General features: G+C 38.8%; 1 protein-coding gene and 1 pseudogene across 6 annotated transcripts in view; both read right to left on the reverse strand.

The window, feature by feature from the left end:
* CUL3 (cullin 3) overlaps positions 1–17,271 on the reverse strand; it is a 95,696-nt gene that overhangs the window by 17,987 nt on the left and 60,438 nt on the right. For all 6 annotated transcript variants that reach the window (XM_023259738.2, XM_023259737.2, XM_045034548.1 and 3 more), the window contains 7 exons: positions 14,169–14,329; positions 13,046–13,160; positions 10,615–10,843; positions 5,856–6,001; positions 4,703–4,879; positions 3,393–3,563; positions 2,651–2,758 (listed from right to left, as the gene is read on the reverse strand). In XM_023259738.2, the coding sequence (XP_023115506.1) occupies positions 2,651–2,758; positions 3,393–3,563; positions 4,703–4,879; positions 5,856–6,001; positions 10,615–10,843; positions 13,046–13,160; positions 14,169–14,329 (1,107 nt within the window). The remainder of the gene's footprint in view (positions 1–2,650; positions 2,759–3,392; positions 3,564–4,702; positions 4,880–5,855; positions 6,002–10,614; positions 10,844–13,045; positions 13,161–14,168; positions 14,330–17,271) is intronic.
* Positions 14,336–16,674, reverse strand: LOC102901121 (annotated as a pseudogene).

Consider the following 17,271-nt stretch of genomic DNA (forward strand, 5'->3'; position numbering starts at 1 on the left):
CAACAGGAACTCTTAGGCACAAATGAAATATTGTTATTGATATTCACAACTTGTTTTAAACCATTATTCCATATCTATCTAACCTGGATGATTAGTGATTCAGATTTTTTTTTTTTGTCTTTATTTTTTTGAGAGAGAGACAGAGCGTGAGCAGGGGAGGGCAGAGAGAGAGGGAGACACAGAATCTGAAGCAGGCTGCAGGCTCTGAGCTGTCAGCACAGATCCCGACGCGGGGCTCAAACCCACGGACTGTGAGATAGTGACCTGAGCAGAAGTCAGACGCCTAACCGACTGAGCCACCCAGGCGCCCCAGTGATACAGATTTTTTTTTTAAGGAGATAAATTTCATAAATATCACGAAGTATGCCCCACTCAGATCTCCTGAAGAACTACTCAAGCAGCTGAAGCTAATAATCTTAGACAATGCACAGGAGAGATGACCACAGGAGACTCTTAGATGACGAACAGAGGTGGGCAGTGGCAGCGGTACATTTCCAAGTGGCAGTAATGGCGCCACAACTTGGTTCAATCCCTTCTCCCACATACCCATACATCTTGCGAATTTTCAAATCTTTCCTCAGAATGTAATTTTTTAAAGGAGGCCTTCCCTGACCACTCTGCCACTACAGATTTCCTCTCTATTACCTGTCACCTGCTAAGGTGCTATGTGCTTGTTTATCTCGTTCTCATCTGTGACCCAGATTAGAACGTAAGTTCCATCGTGGGAGGGAATTTTGTCTGTTCCATTCTCTGCTGTATACCCAGTGCCCAGAACAGTGCTTGGCATAGAAGGCACTTAATGAATTATTCATTAAGTGAGGGGAAAAAAAGGAAGAACCTCAAAGAAATATTCCTTTAGTGGTCTGCATCTCCTCTTCCTAGCTGTCTTAGTAAGTAATATTTTGAAGACATTCACCGTATATTCAAAGGCAGTACATGACAAGGGCAAGTGTACTGAGACTGAAGTAACAGAAACGGCTATCGAGTCAGGATACAACCTGCTGATACAAACAAATAGAAATATAATAGCAAGTCTGTTTTTCCTGCCCCTCTCTCAGTTTTTAAAATAAAAACACAAGAGAAGTGCCTGAGTGGCTCAGGCTGTTGAGCATCTGACTCCCGATTTTGGGTCAGGTATTGATCCCAGAATTGTGGGATCGAGCCCTACGCTGGGCTCTGTGCTAGGCATGAAGCCTGCTTAAGATTCTCTCTCTTCCCCTCTGCCCGCCCCCTACTCAAAAATAAACAAACTCTCTCTCAAAAATAAGCAAACGTTTAAAAAAATATATGTGTAAGATTAGTGGAAGAAAAAAAATAAACAGGAAAAATAATTATATCTCATGAAAATATATTAGTGTATCAAAATTAAGTATAAATCTCTAAATAATCTAAAAAAGAAAAAACTACCTAGGATAATCATATTATTCAGTTCCTGCCCAACCAAATTTCTATTTGTCACAGACTTGTATCTTTCCTACTCTCAACCCTTCTCCACAATCAACTTTGAGGCAAATCATTCAACTATATATAATGGGGAGAGACCAGAAGTCCCTCTAAGTCAGAATGCCTTAATATATATAAATTTCCATTTCTATAGAATTAGGTATTTTCACATAATTTGGCTTGTGATGACCAACAGAAGTGAGAGTCTCATCATATCTAAATGTCAGAGAAAATGACCTCCAAATTTTTTAAATGGCTGTTATGTCTTTTTTTTTTTTTTTTAATGTTTATTTAATTTTGAGAGAGTGAGACACAGAATCTGAAACAGGCTCCAGGCTCTGAGCTGTCAGCACAGAGCCCAATGCGGGGCTGGAACTCACGAACCATGAGAACATGACCTGAGCTGAAGCCGGACAATTAACCGACTGAGCCACCCAGGTGCCCCGGCTGTCATAGTTCTGAATTACGAAGTTGTATAAGGTCACTCGAGAAAAAAGGGAAAACCTGTAGAGTTCTCTAAACGGAAAGTTTAAGGTGAAGCTGAAAAACAGAGGGGAGGGGAGGGGAGGGGAGGGGAGAGAAGAGAATAAAAAGAAAATTCTGAACTTCATTAAACCCTCACAAAAACCCCATCAGACTCCAAAGCTGTTTAAAGCTGCAGCTTTACTGTCTTCCAGGAGGCACAATACAAAACCACATTTACAACACATTAATGTCAGCATTTTTATACTCTTGATCGTTCCCTAGGGGCTCTGAGAATGTCAGACTCCCTTTATGCTGATCTTATGGATGAGAATACTGAGGTATAGGAAGGCCAGGCAACGATTCTAAGATAGCACAATCCTGGGGTAAGGTGAGAGGAAGAGTGTAAAACTCAGCAAGTTTGCCCAGGCCCCATATTCTTTCCACAATCTGTAATGGTTACGACAGTGAAATCATTCTATCAAAGTTTCAGAACACTCCTTCAAGGAGAGAGGATAAACTAAATTTTAGAAGAGAAAGAAAAACCTACTTTAACAGTAATAGTTAAAAAAAATGCTTATATGGCAGAAAATGATCTTTAAAGTACGCACAGACAATACAAATGTTGCTACTAACAACACTTGAAGAAATGACACCAGCAGATCTGATACATGGATGAAAATGCCCATTACAAAGACTTCACACAGATACACACATACAAGTAGAAATTAATGGAGAATCTTACCCCAGTTGCCTGTAGATGCTGCCTGAATTCATCCATAGTTGTGTTTGAGATGCTCATATCCCGAAACATTCCTTCCAGTTTTGATGTGAACTGACATCCGCATTCAGTCTGTGGAAGAAAAACACAAATATGCACAAATAAACCATGGATTTTTCTATCAGCAAATGTGCAAAGAAATACATTAACCATGGAGTTTTCTATGAGCGAACGTACAAAAATTCTTCCATGTTACTGACATCCTTTCTAAACCTTTCCAACAGTTGCTCTATGCCTGTGGGCACCCAACTTTAGCGGATTTAAGAACAGTGTATTTAAGAATAACCCACGAATAAAATGCAGGTTCCCAGACTCTTTCGGAGATTCCAATACACCTCATCAAAGGTAGGGACCAGTACTCTACATTTTTAACAGGCACCCCAGGCGATATGAGTACAGGTGGTCTATGAACCGCACTTTGTGAAAATGAAACTACACAGTGATACTCTTTTTAGTATTTCCCTTGCACTAATCCTCCCCCAAATCTCCATGAATGTATCCTGCCACACCAAGAGAAATTTCAGCAAACTCTGAATGTCTCAGAACCTAAGCAAATCTAAGTGCAATCTGCTGTAAAACATCTAGCTTTATTAATTTATAGAAATATTTTACATCAACTAAACATTTTCTAACTGCATGTTGGCGTTCAATCACATAACAAACGTTAGTTAGGTGCACATCATTCCAGTTTATATATACACCTTACCTTTAACTTAGATATCATATTTTTTTCAGAATCATCAGAAACACTTTTATTTGTGAGAAGTCTCCTTGCCAAGTGTTGTTTATAATAACGTTCAAATACATCTTTTTCTTGCATAAACCTAAAAAGGACCATTGCCTTATCCAATATTGTTTCTACTTCCTGTTCTGTTAGCTGCAAAATCAATGAAAAGACAATTTAGTAATTATAAATTTTAGTTCTACAAAAATCGCACCACAGTTCATCTGCAGTTATAAGACTGATAACAAATGTAGGCTGGTTGAGAGATGTCAGAAGGAGGGACCCAGCTGGAGAAGTTCAGGGGCCAGGGCAGAGTTCTTTCCCCTCCCTAGAGGGCTACCACTGAATGCAGCAATGAGGTGATAATGGCTGCAGTAAAGGATGACTGAGAACAAATGAAATGAAATTCTAATCACAAAAAAGAATATTACAATGCTTTTCCATAGTATTTAGGCAGAGATTTATATGGGCAAAAGACAGGTATTTTGATGCAAGCTCATTCAAAATCTCAATTGTGCAAGCAGAAGGGTAATAATAATTGGCTGTAGCTCAAAAACTAAAAAGGCCCCTGCCCTCATCTTTTAAGTAAGGGTAAGATGCTATTATAGCCAATTAAGCATATATTTAAAAAATATGGAAGACGAAATGCTCTTTCCTATGGTGATCTTCCTCTTGTCTGTTCTTCTGTTATAGCTGCTTGGAAAACCTGCATTTATTGCTTTTCCCTTTTGCCTCACAAATTCTAAGAAGAAGTTAAAAAGACCAATGCATGGGTGACAACAATATGCTTAATATAATAAGCATATATAATTATATATAATATAATAAGCCTGATATATAATAAAGGCTCTCAAACTACTTTCTGATAGCTATTCTAATCTACTCTTCAAATTCTAGGCATCCAAGAGTTGTTGGATACACAACACCCAGGACAAGGTGACAACAGCAACATCCCAAGCTGTGAATAGTGCGGTCTTCTAGTCGCCTCTCATCTCTACAGCGTATCTAACCCTCATAGTCTATAAAGACTGTTTAACAACTGTGACTGTGTAGTTCCTTGGTTTTGGTATAAATTATACATTAAGTGAAATGTCAAAGGACTTTGGACCATTTCAAATACCTTAAGCAATCCTTTTCAAAGATCACAGCACACATTTAAGCACAGCAAAGGGCTAGGCTTAATTTTCTGTCTACAGAATTCCCTAATTTTCTATTTTGTAGTTCCTAATTTTGTATACAATTTTAAATCTAGAAATAAAATTTCATGTGTTTACAAATGCATTAATACTTACCCCTTTGACTCCCTTTTTCAGCTTATCATCAATAAATAATGAGAGGTATTCAGGGGACCTGGAGTTGAGGTTGAGAAAATACTCAAAGTCACCCGCAATAGTTTGTTTAAAGAGCCGGTCATTATTGAACGATTCCTGGAGGAAGCGATCAAACCTACTCTTCAGATCCAATAAGCCCTTCCAAATAAAAACAAAGAAATCAGGATACATCATAATAATTTTTTTCTATAAACAAGACACATACGATCAGGTATGTGTGCCTTAAGTTTGCGGGCTACAAATGTGTGTGCTCAGTGTTAAACTTACAGGTTCCATATTATTATTTTCAAGCCTAGATCTAAGCCTGTATTCAAAATGTCAGCCATGAGGGAGCAGCCTGTTTGCTATTCACGTATCACTCTACCAAAGACGTCTAAGAGCTTCTGCACCGCTTCTCCTCATCCTTCCCTGTCCTGACTGAATGGATACAACCCAAGAAAATCAGCTTTAAAAACGCACAAAAAAAAGCTGGTTATTTATACTGAAACATGAAAAACCTGAGGCATAATTTATTCACAATATTGCTTAAAAGAAAACATTTTAGAACAAAAAGGATTTAATTGAGAAGTTATTTTTTCTAATACCCGGAGTGTGAACGCTGAAGCATAGGAAAAAGTAGTAACTTTCATTCTTGAGACCATGTAAATAAGATCTTCAACAAGCAGGTTAATTAATAAATGAAAAGCAGCCGCTGAGTTCAGTTCCCAGATATAAATATACACACTTTGCAAAATTCTAAACCATTTAGGAGAAGTAGACATACTTTTCCACTGGGACAATGAAGGTAAAAAAACACGTAATACATACAGCTTAGTAAAAGTGACCTTTCTTAATTTTTTTTTTTAATGTTTATTTTTTTGACAGAAAGAGAGAGCATGAGCAGGGGACGGGCAGAGAGAGAGGGAGACACAGGATCCGAAGCAGGCTCCAGGCTCTGAGCTGTCAGCACAGAGCCCGACACGGGGCTTGAACTCCTGGATTGTGAGATCATGACCTGAGCCGAAGTCAGACGCTCAACCGACTGAGCCACCCAGGCGCACCAGTAAAAGTGACCTTTCTATTAGCAGGTGTCAAGTTACTACAAACATACAGAGATTCTGCTGTATTCACTCACCTGGATATAGTCAACAGGATTCTTTCCTTCTCCTTCCTCAGAAACAAGGGCTTTACCCTGCTCCCTCAAATAGGAACTCATACACTCACACATTGTTTTCAAGCCATTTGGCACGCGACTAAATAACTTGTACATGCAAGCGAGGTCTGCAATCAGAAAGAACATGAAAATCGGCTACATTAAAGATTAAGGGAAAAAATGTGAATCTCTGTTCATTCTGATCTGTGAAACTTAAAGAAGCTTATCACTACTACTCGCTGACCATGCGGAAAATTACTAGAAAACATCCAGCAAAATAGACAAAAGGAAAAAAAAATAGGCTGGCTAATGGTTATTATTGCAATTTATGAAATACAGCTTTCAGATAAGATGCTTTGAGAGCATTAATAAGATGTCTCAGCAAATTTCAGTTTACGTGGAATATGTCTATACAGTGTAATAAGCAAGCCACAAAAAAAAGAAAACTGTAATTTTGAGTTCCTATACAATTCTAATCTAGAACCCAATCATATACTATGAAATGTCTATCAAAAGGATAACTTTAAGGATAACTATATGGATTAATTAGTAGTCAACATAATAAGAACCAATGAAAAGTCTTACAGATATTTTTAGGTATGTCTATCTCAAAGTTCAAACAGTAACATGATAAAATAAAATAAAACAAAATAAAATAAACTATACTAGGATTTATTTCATTACACACCATGGTAAAGTGTATATGATATTTATGATATTTATAGTTTCATATGTTCCTATTCCTTAGTATTTTCCTCAAAACAATCCCTAACATTTTCCAGGGGATGTCCTAGGCCAATACTTGTATTTTAAAACTTGGTATCTCACTATATTGTTTTTATTTAGAATGAAAGTTCTGGACTCTGTCCATTTTGTATATCATTTTTCACAAGATCAAAATGTGGATGCAGGGGCGCCTGGGTGGCTCAGTCTTGGTTAAGTGCCCAACTTTGGCTCAGGTCATGATCTCACGGCTATTGAGTTCAAGCCCCACATCAGGCTCAGTGCTGACAGCTCAGAGCCTGGAGCCTGCTTCGGATTCTGTGTCTCCCTCTCTCTCTACCCCTCCCCTGCTCGTGCTCTCTCAAAAATAAATAAACATTAAAAAAAATTTTTTTTTAATGTGGAGGTAAAATGCTTTGTTTCCCGTATGTCTGGGGTTTCTCTGAAACTTACTGGGAGACTCTAAGTGTAAGGACTGTACAATAATATAAAAAAAGTTTTATCATCAAGAACTTTTGAAATGGAAGTTAGAATAGCAGCTTCTAGATCAGGGGCTGGGAAATTTTTTTCTGGAAAGTGCCAGACAGTAAATATTTTATAGACTTGTGGGCCATATGGTCTCTCTTGCAACTACTTCAGTTCTGCCACTGTAACAAGAAAGAAGCCACATATTAACACATAAATAAATGGGCATGACTGTGTTGCCATAAAACTTTATTTATGGACACTGATATCTAAAAAATTATGTAGTTTTCATAAGCAATAAAACGTTATTTTTCTTTTGATGGGGGGGGGGCTCTAATCAAACTGCTGGTGGGCCAAGCTTGACAGACAGGCTATAATTCAGATCCTAATACTGAAGTTTTTCGTATTTGAGAAATACTTAGAAGCAAATGTTAGAAAAAAAGGGCTTCTAAAATTTGTTTCAGAGACTTTCAAAATCAAGTTTTATTAAACACTAAGTTTTCAGCAATAATACACGTCCAAAGTCATCTCCACACAGCAAATCTTACAGTTTCTCACATTTGGCATAAATTACATCCAAATTTCCCATGTTAAAAACAGGTATTAAAAATGCAACAGTTGGGGCGCCTGGGTGGCTCAGTCGAGCGTCTGACTTTGGCTCAGGTCATGATCTCACGGTTTGTGAGTTCAAGCCCCACGTTGGGCTCTGTGCTGACAACTCAGAGCCTGGAGCCTGCTTTGGATTCTGTCTGTCTGTCTGTCTGTCTGTCTCTCTCTCTGCCCCTCCCCCAACTAGTGCTCTGTCTCTCAAAAATAAATAAATGTAAAAAAAATTTTTTTAATTAAAAAATAAAAACGCACAGTAATTTATGGAGATTTACTATAGTAAATTTGGCATATCAAACCCATCTCTAACAAAATGGTTCCCAACTTGTCTATTTTGTTCCTCTGTTGTTACAGTTTTGCTCAATTATATGTTGCATATTTAACTATATGGAAATTAATACAATTTCATTGTATTGAATTCACCATATATAAATGTATGGTGTAGTGGGTAACGTGAAAGAGAAAATTAAAAATACTTGGGCATTCAAAAATCAAACATTTTTGTACAAACTTAGTAAAATGAAGTGCTATTTGAATTTAAATTTCATAGAGCTATCTGCATCTAATAGCCAATCCAATTCAGCCTCCATTCATGGTCAGAAAGCTGTTTCACTTTCTGATTTATGAGACGCTTGGCTTCGTAACGGTTAAGTTGTGCCTCTGACATATTCTTGACTTACTGCTCCAGAGCAGGGCCTAACACAATGAAGACATTTTGCGATTAGGTTCCTAGTGGGAAGCTGAAAAAACTGAAGCCAGCGTTTTAAAATTTAATTTACAATCACAGATAGCTGTTTACTTGCTAAAAACATTAAGTACTAGAGAACTATGGTTAGTATTCTGCTATTTCTTCATTTATGTACTTATTAAGCACTTGCCATGTTGTCAGGCATACTTAATGCCTTTAACACAAGTCTCCATGCAGATTTCAGAGATACTGTAATTTAGGTATGCCCAACAACCTCTCCATCAAACACTTCCTAAGCTCTACTCCCCAGCCAATTTAATTCACCCTCTCCCACCTTCCCCCAGGGTAGACAAGAAAACACTAACTCTGGATGAGCATTTAGATCAGGGTTTGTCGAACTATAGCCCCTGAACCAAATACAGCCCACTGTCCATTTTTGTGCGTCTCATGAACTAAAAATGGTTTCTACATTTTTAAGTGGTTGGAAAAAAAAAAAATCAGTGTTTCATAGGAACACAGTCAAGTTAGTCCATTTGTGTTACTGTCTATGCCTACTTTCTCACTATTACAACAGAGAGGAGGAGTTTACTGTATGGGCCTTTTACAAAAAAGTTTGCCAGCCCTTGACTTAGACTTTAGACATCCAGGGATAGCTTAGTTTAGAAAACATGACAAAACATAATTTAAAAACGATTTTTTTTTTGGCTTTTACAAAAGAAAAGGTTTACCAGAAGCATCTTTTCTCTGGTTTAATAAAAACAACAAATTTACATACAACTTTCAGAAAGAAATACATAGAAATATAAGCATCTCAAAACAGAAAGCAAGAATCACACTTGAAGGCAGCACAGAAAATAAGTTCCTTTCTTACCATCTTACTTTTCTCTCCTCTTATATCTACCTCTTTTTTAAGTGATTCACTTAAATATTGTTTTCATTCCCTGCAAGCTTACAACCTTGAGGCAGTATGTGTTTCTTTTGTAATAAGTAAGCTGGCTAAAATACTGCTAAGAGATCATCTAAGAAAACAGGAAAATACCAAGAGTTCCATGTTTATTTTTTTTAATGTTTATTTTTGAGAGAGAGGGCAAGCGAGTGCAAGTGGGGGAGGGGCAGAGAGGGGGAGACAGATTCTGAAGCAGGCTCCAGGCTCTGAGCTGTCAGTACAGTACAGAGCCCAACGCGGGGCTCGAACTCACGGACCACAAGATCAAGACCTGAGCTGAAGTCGGACGTTTAACAGACTGAGCCACCCAGGCACCCCTATTTTTTAACAGCATATTAGTGATTCCTAAAGTCATAGTTTTAAGTAAAACTTCAGAAATTAAGAATAAGGACAACATGACTGTTATTCTTTTATTTATGATTTCTCCTAAGGTACTTATCACAAAACACTGTTTTCAGGAAAAAAAGGGTAGAGGCACCTGGGTGGCTCAGTTGGTTGAACGTCTCTGACTTCAGCTCAGGCCATGATCTCGTGGTCCATGAGTTCGAGCCCCGCGATGGGCTCTGTGCTGACAGCTCAGAGCCTGCTTCAGAGTCTTTACTTCCGTCTCTCTCTGCCCGCCCCCCCCCCTCCTGCTCTGTCTCTCTCAAAAATGAATAAACATTTAAAAAAATTTGAAAAAAAAAAAAGGGGGGGGGGTAAATAGCCAACAAGAATAAATGCTACAGTTATCTCAAAACTGTGCTTTCACTTTTATGCAATGTTCCTTTCTCTGAAGTCTGTAACTCTGGAGTTCTCAAAACCGGTCTACTAATTTATCTAAAATGTCACATGAAAGACACATAATTTTTGCATTTTCAACACCCTTATCACAACTAACTCCCAAAGGAAAGCCTATACAAATTTTATGATTGGAATGTCAGATTTTAAAAGAATCACAAAAACGAGAGAGTACATGGCAATGAAGACAGTCCAACTCCCTTGTATATAAAAAAGACAGTAAGAGGACCTCATTGGTCTCACCAATAACACAGACTTCTGGGTTAAGAAAAACACAAAAAATGAGGGAGAGTAAGATGAAAGAGAGGGGAAAAAAAGCCTTTAATTAAAAGAGACACCGAAAATCCACATTAGTAAGTGTGGAGCTTTCCTGTTAAATCCTATCAAAGTAACAGCAGTTGATACATTAATGACACACACAACTTGAAAACTGACATTCATAATCTATTTTCATTATAGTAAAATAAAAAAAAATCACTAAGATCCTGGTAGAACTATAAACATTTAATTATTTTTCAATTGCTGATACTTACCTTCTGTCTTTCCATTTTTCAGCATATGTACTAGCCCAGAATTCTCCATTTCTACTATAGTTTTCATGTGCTTGGAAATGAGTTCCCTCTCAACCACCTTTACTATTGGCTCTTCGGTTGATTTGTCAAGGCAGTGCATCACCCGTTCTATTTCTTCATTAATTCTAGCTTCTACTTTCTTTATATATACTGAAGCACTGTTTTCTGCTAAAAATTTCTGGCTTTCCATCTGCAAATAAGAAATAGGACTTTTTTGTTTTTAAATGTAGAAGCAAAACGCGTTTCTGCTTTTAAGTGGGTTTCTACAATCTAAATATCATTAGCACTATTAACACTTTATGTAGTTTCTTATCACACATACCCACATGGCTGATTTACATCCTTTAAAGCACTGATTACAGAAGAAAAATCAATACATTATCCTTAATCAGTGTTTTCAAACTTTGCCAATATACCTCCAATAACAGAAAAGGTGAGCAAATGCTAGTAAGGGTCAAAAGTACAGAATGGAGCATCTGACCCCAAGTCAGAGTAGGAAATTCTTCTTTGATTTGTTTTAATGTGTAAAAATTATGCCTATAAGGATTTTTCATGTTTATCATACAGTTTTGCTCACACACTGCTAGTTACTAAAGTCCAACTGCCACCCACTCCCAGTCTCAAAGGAATGTGTGTGTATATACGTGTGCGCGCACGCGTGTGTCTATAAACTTATGATTGAGAAACAGAGCTTTTATGTAACTCTTAATCTTGTCTGCTAACACCAGTCTTACCGAAGTTCCACTAAATTATAAATGTTAACCCAGGTGATTTTAACCTATTTGATAGGAGGATTAACAAACACATCTAAGAATCACAAATCAGAAGACATGCTGATATAAACCATGTATAAAATTCAGTAACACGTTCCACTTTTTGACAACAAGTAGTTTTAATCCTTGAAAACAATCAAGTTTCTTAGACATTAACACACCAAATGAAACTCCAGGTAAGACCATCTTTCCACTCACTGTTAACAACAGTATGTACTATGTATATACATACATGCATACACATTGCTGCACCACATCTGGGAATCTTGATGATTAATCTTCTCTTGGTAGGTATGTCGACAATGTAACGAAGGGAATTGAATGCACAGGTCAAAAATATCTAGAATGAGTTGCTGCATTCTTAGAAAATAGAAACTGTTTCCTACATTATGAAATTAATAGTTCATAAAGCACGGTCCAGGCTCACCAGTGCAGGCCACAAAGGTCTTCTTGATGGGCTACACACTAACTTAAATAAACAAACAAACAAAAAAGGCAGCAGGTCTATTCTTTATGTGTAAAGGACGCCAAAATTCACCATGTTCCATCTCTGTATACATCTCATGGCTCTTATGAATGACCTACTGAACTATTAAGAATTATTGTAACTTTGTATTCATTTATTTTTTTTTTAATTTTTTTTTCAACGTTTTATTTATTTTTTGGGGGGGACAAAGAGAGACAGAGCATGAACGGGGGAGGGGCAGAGAGAGGGAGACACAGAATCGGAAACAGGCTCCAAGCTCTGAGCCATCAGCCCAGAGCCTGACGCGGGGCTCGAACTCACGGACCGTGAGATCGTGACCTGGCTGAAGTCGGACGCTTAACCGACTGCGCCACCCAGGCGCCCCTGTATTCATTTATTTTTTAAAAAGCCTCCTACTGAAGTAAAAACTTTTAGTCAGTATTCAGCTAAGTCTGTTTTAACAACAGACTTAAAGCTCCTACTAGCAATGAGGTTTTCAGGAGGATGCATGGTTATCACGATCTTATAAATACGCCTTCCATTTTGTAACTTCATTACAAATTAGTACTAGTTTAACTTCACTTTTAGCAATTCAGTTGGTTTTGGGTGGTATATACTGCTGCAAGTTTCTATCAATTATACTTATGACCTCTAATTTCCTCATCAATAGTTTTTAAGATATAGATATACACAGATATATAGATATATATGTGTGTGTGGGTGTGTGTGTGCGCGCGCGCGCCATGAGATCATGCGTATTTCTATACTTATTTTACCAGTAACTTATATTCACAAAAGACTGAATAATGGGACTTCATTAGTGATGCACTGCCTGTGAATTTATGGTAAATAATTTGTAACATATAAACATAATAAATTATTAAGGTTATGTCTAAGTTTGTATGTTTCATTACACATAATTTAAAAAATCATGTGTCTGAGTCCATACTCTTCAATTTTTCTTTAATAGGTTCCTTCCCTGGAACGTGAGAATGGGGAGTAGGTGGGGAGTAAGTGCGCTAAAGGGTATTTTTTGTACCCTCTTTCCCAAAAGGGCCTCAGTAGAAAAAGGTCAAATATTCAAATCAGTAACTGTACTCAGTAACTTTGAGAACATCTTCAAAGAGCATTTATTTAGATCTTCACTGATTACCTGAAAAAATTCTGCAGACATTTCCAAAAAAGGAGCTTCAAAATCTTCTTCATAGACGGATCGTCCTTCAAGACCTAAAATCATTAACATCTGGCAAGCATTTCTTATTGCGCCCCTGTCAAAAGAAGTTAAACCACTTGATCACCAAATTCCATTAAATATTCATGTAAAAAAACTTAACAGAACTTGTTAGAAAGACTTTGAGAACGTGTTTTAAATCAAAGTGACCCGTCTCCCATAAGCAACTTATTATACGTAAGGATGTGGAGTCATTTTAATTGGAAAGCGTATCTTGACTGTACAGCTACTGATCTCAGGTTGTTCTCACATTGTTATAACCTTAAAATCTGCAAGAAAACATGTCTAAAATGTCTAAATATTCCTGTTTATGTAAAAATACAGAATATAAAAGGACTATGAGAAAGCAGGCAGGAGAAGTTACTTGACTCGGGCACAACACACAGCTAACTCACAGGCATTGTAATTTTTTTGTACCAAATGGCTTCCGGGCAATTCTGATCAAGCACCCGAGCCGAAATAAAAAAGAACTTTACAAGTCTTCTTCTAATAGCTCCTCTGAATACAGAGAAATAGAGAACGCAATCTTGTATGTTTCAAGCCACTCTTAACTGCAGTGTCACAAAAACTGGGCTGCAATCATGTAAGAAAGGGGGAGGGAATGTGACTTAACAGAAGGAGTACAGTATTTCTTAGTCATTGTAGACTATGTTCAACATTTTTCTTCAAATATGTTAAGAATGAAAGCTAGAGAGCCTTTTAAAGATAAAGACAAAGAGAAGAAACAAAAAAGTTATCACACAGCAAAAAAGAACCAAATGCCAGCATGAAAAAAAATAAATGAAAAATAAAAAGAGAAGACTAATGGCTGATTTGCTTTTTTAAAAGTAAATTAAATAGAAGCTTAGGGTGGACTCTTCTAAAAATGGATATGTGCTTTAAGTTAAAATCTAGGTAACTTCGTTAATTGTGAAAAGGTTTTTGAGGATTTTCACAATGTGATGGACAATAAAACTTTTATTTCAATAGGATTACGAGAGCACATTGGTTCCCAAGACACAACCACTAAAAAACTAAACACTGAAGTAGAAAGAGATGATTATACCGATCTACAACTTCTCCTTTCCGCTCTCTTGCGATCATGTCCAATAGTGTTTGTCGTAGATGATCCCTAATACACCCATAACGTACAACTTGATCTCGAAAAATAATTAATCCCAAATTGTAGACATTCTCCACATTATTTTGTTGTACATATACACGGTCCTGCAGTTGAAACAAAATAACAGAAACACTGAGCACAACTCTTGCAAACATAAAAGTAATCACCGTGAGCTACAATAATACAGGACCTAAAATTATAAAAGCGGTCCATTTTTTAGGTGAGAAACATTTCACACTATCTTAAGCAACACAGAATTTTCTAGCACCTCCCAACTTACATTAACAGTTGGTCTTTACAATTTACAAACAATTGGTTATATATAGTTGGTTGCCCATTTCACCTTAAGCAAAAAGGGGGTGGGGGAAGAAGGCACCAGCCGCAGGGAGAATCAGGTAAGCAAAAAGCAGGGGAGAAAGGGAGGCAGCAAGGTAGGCACATGCACATCTCCCTTTCTCTCCAAAGCCATACCATGCCTAAACATGGTTCTTCCTTTCTTAAATACCATACTTGAAGATCATATTCTCTGAAGAGCCAAAAGAAATACCAATCCATGTAACTGAAGTTGACTGCTTACTGGTAAATATTAAAAGGCTCTAATGCTTATAATACAGCAGCATTAAGTATTACATAATTAAAAAGCTTCTAGTTACCGTCCTTTCGAACAGATTACTTGCAGTCCTCTTATTTTCAAGTTCTTGCCAACTTGATTACAGGTGTCTCACTCTATAGAGCACATACAATCCAGAATTATTGGCTATAGAAGTCCTATTTTGTGCATTATTTGAAAATCCACATTTACACCAAAACACACCGGAATACTGTTTTAATTCACAAAGGATTAACAAGAGAATTCCTTTCTGTTCTTAACCAGGATCTCTCTGGGCTTTGGTGAGTCTCTGAAGAACTAAAAATTGTAAAATTACTGTGTGTTTCCTGGTACATAAGTATTTTAGAAACGGAGCCCATAGCTTTCACCAGGTTCTTAAAGGCATTTGCAATCCAAAACCAGTTAAGAACCACTGCAAACTGTGATCCTGGAACTTTTAAAAGGCACACTATCATTGCAAGCAACACCAAACAAAGCTACCAGGTGAACATTAACAGAAGCTGGACCACTATCAGCGACACAACTAAAATGGCACTGACCACATCCTATCCTCCCGACAGTTTTAACTCAATTCTCCAGGAGTCGCACTCTCTTCATGTGACCGCACTCCTCCGACCTTATTTCACTCAGCTCCCCCAAGGGTACACACCTAATGGCTACAAGGAAAGCCACTCTTTGATTAGTATCTTCGCCGCTCACATTTCTACATTCCATACCATCTCGGCACAAGCTCACGTTTTCAAAACCGTGCATCCAAGTTAGTACGTCCAAAATTTTCACTGATGACTCTCCAGTAAATTCTTTCTTTCCTTTTTTTTTTTTTTTTTTAAACAGGCTTGGACCTTTTTTCCCTTGTATAAAACTATGTGGTGCCCACAGCTGGAGCCTGGGTCCTCTGCATGGAGACTCTGGTGTGAGTCTTTCCAAGATGTCAGTGAATTCCTGACAGGGAATTGGTGAACACAGTCTTTCCAGACATCAGGGGTGAGGCAGCTGTAGGTCTTGGAAATGGATCAAATGTGGCCCTGGCAAAGCTGCCCAGGGTGGCAGTGCAGCCCCTAGCTGAGGGGCAGCACTCGTCAATACGAGCCACCATCAGTAGCTTCTTGGGCACAGGGGCTGAGACAATGGCAGCGCCTCTGGAGGCAGGGATGAAGAGCCACGGTGGCCGGTCATCTTGCACGCAACAGTGTGGGGCTTGTTGATCTTGTTCCCCCCAGGAACCTTGCTACACAGGGACACTAGAAAAGCTTGGCCAGGATGACGACCCCAAGGATGGCAGTGGCTACCTCCCTGGAGGACTTAACACCCGGACCAACGTGTCCGATGATAATCTCAGATGGCAACGAACGCCTTGAACCTGGCCTGCGGGCCAGCGCAGGTCTGCTGCTGCACAGGTATTATCTTCAAAACCTCATTCTTAAGGGATGCTCCCAGGAAAAAGTCAATGACCTCGGATTCTTTGATGGGCAGGGAAGAGCACGAGATCTCCTCCAGGGACTTCACCTTCACATCCTTGATCAGGTGGCTCAGCTTGGTGATGGGGATCCGTTCCCTGTTTCCCGCCTTGTCTCTGCAAGCTCCGTGGCCCCGGCCTCACCCCAACCACCAACCACCGTCGTGACCCCAAGCCCCGATGGCACTGCCAAAGCCAACGAGGGAGACTCTGTGGCCTCCTAATCCAGGGCCACGGGCCCTCTGGCAGCACCAGTGTCTTCTCCCATTTGGTGTTTTCTTTCTCTGGTAGATACTTTTTAATGTTACTTAAGAACATTTTTTTAACGTTTTATTCTGAGAGAGAGAGAGAGAGAGAGAGAGAGAGAGAGCGAGCGAGCACACACACACACACACACTCACTGAGCGGGGGAGGGGAAGAGAGGGAGGGAGACATAGAATCCGAATCAGACTCCAGGCTCTGAGATGTCAGCACAGAGCCTGACGCGGGGCCTGAACCCGGGAACCTTGAAATCAATGTCCTGAGCCGAAGTCGGACTCTCAACTGACTGAGCCCTGCAGGTGTCCCATCTCTCTGGGAGATTCTTAAACTTCACACTTCCATCTCAAGATCTTAAATTCTGAGTGTCTCCTGACTGCACCCTTCCTCCTTTCTGACGGCCTTGTTTTGTAGGTACTGAAGCAACGCTCTACTCCCCTGCAGGCTTAGTCTTCTCCTACTATTGTCCTGACTTTGGCTTACTTTTCTGCATAAAAGGAGACACATTCGGGGTGCCTCGTGGCTCAGTTGGCTGAGCATCCGAACGTGGCTCAGGTCATGATCTCACAATTCATGAGTTCGAGTCCCTGTGTTGTGCTCTCTGCTGTCAGCACGACTGCTGCTTCGGATCCTCTGTCCCCTTCCCTTGCCTCCCCCCCCGACTCTCTCTCAAAAATAAACATTAATAAAATAAAACAAGATACATTCAATAAAAACAATCT

This window comes from Felis catus, chromosome C1 (assembly GCF_018350175.1).
Source record: "Felis catus isolate Fca126 chromosome C1, F.catus_Fca126_mat1.0, whole genome shotgun sequence".
Taxonomy (NCBI): domain Eukaryota; kingdom Metazoa; phylum Chordata; class Mammalia; order Carnivora; family Felidae; genus Felis; species Felis catus.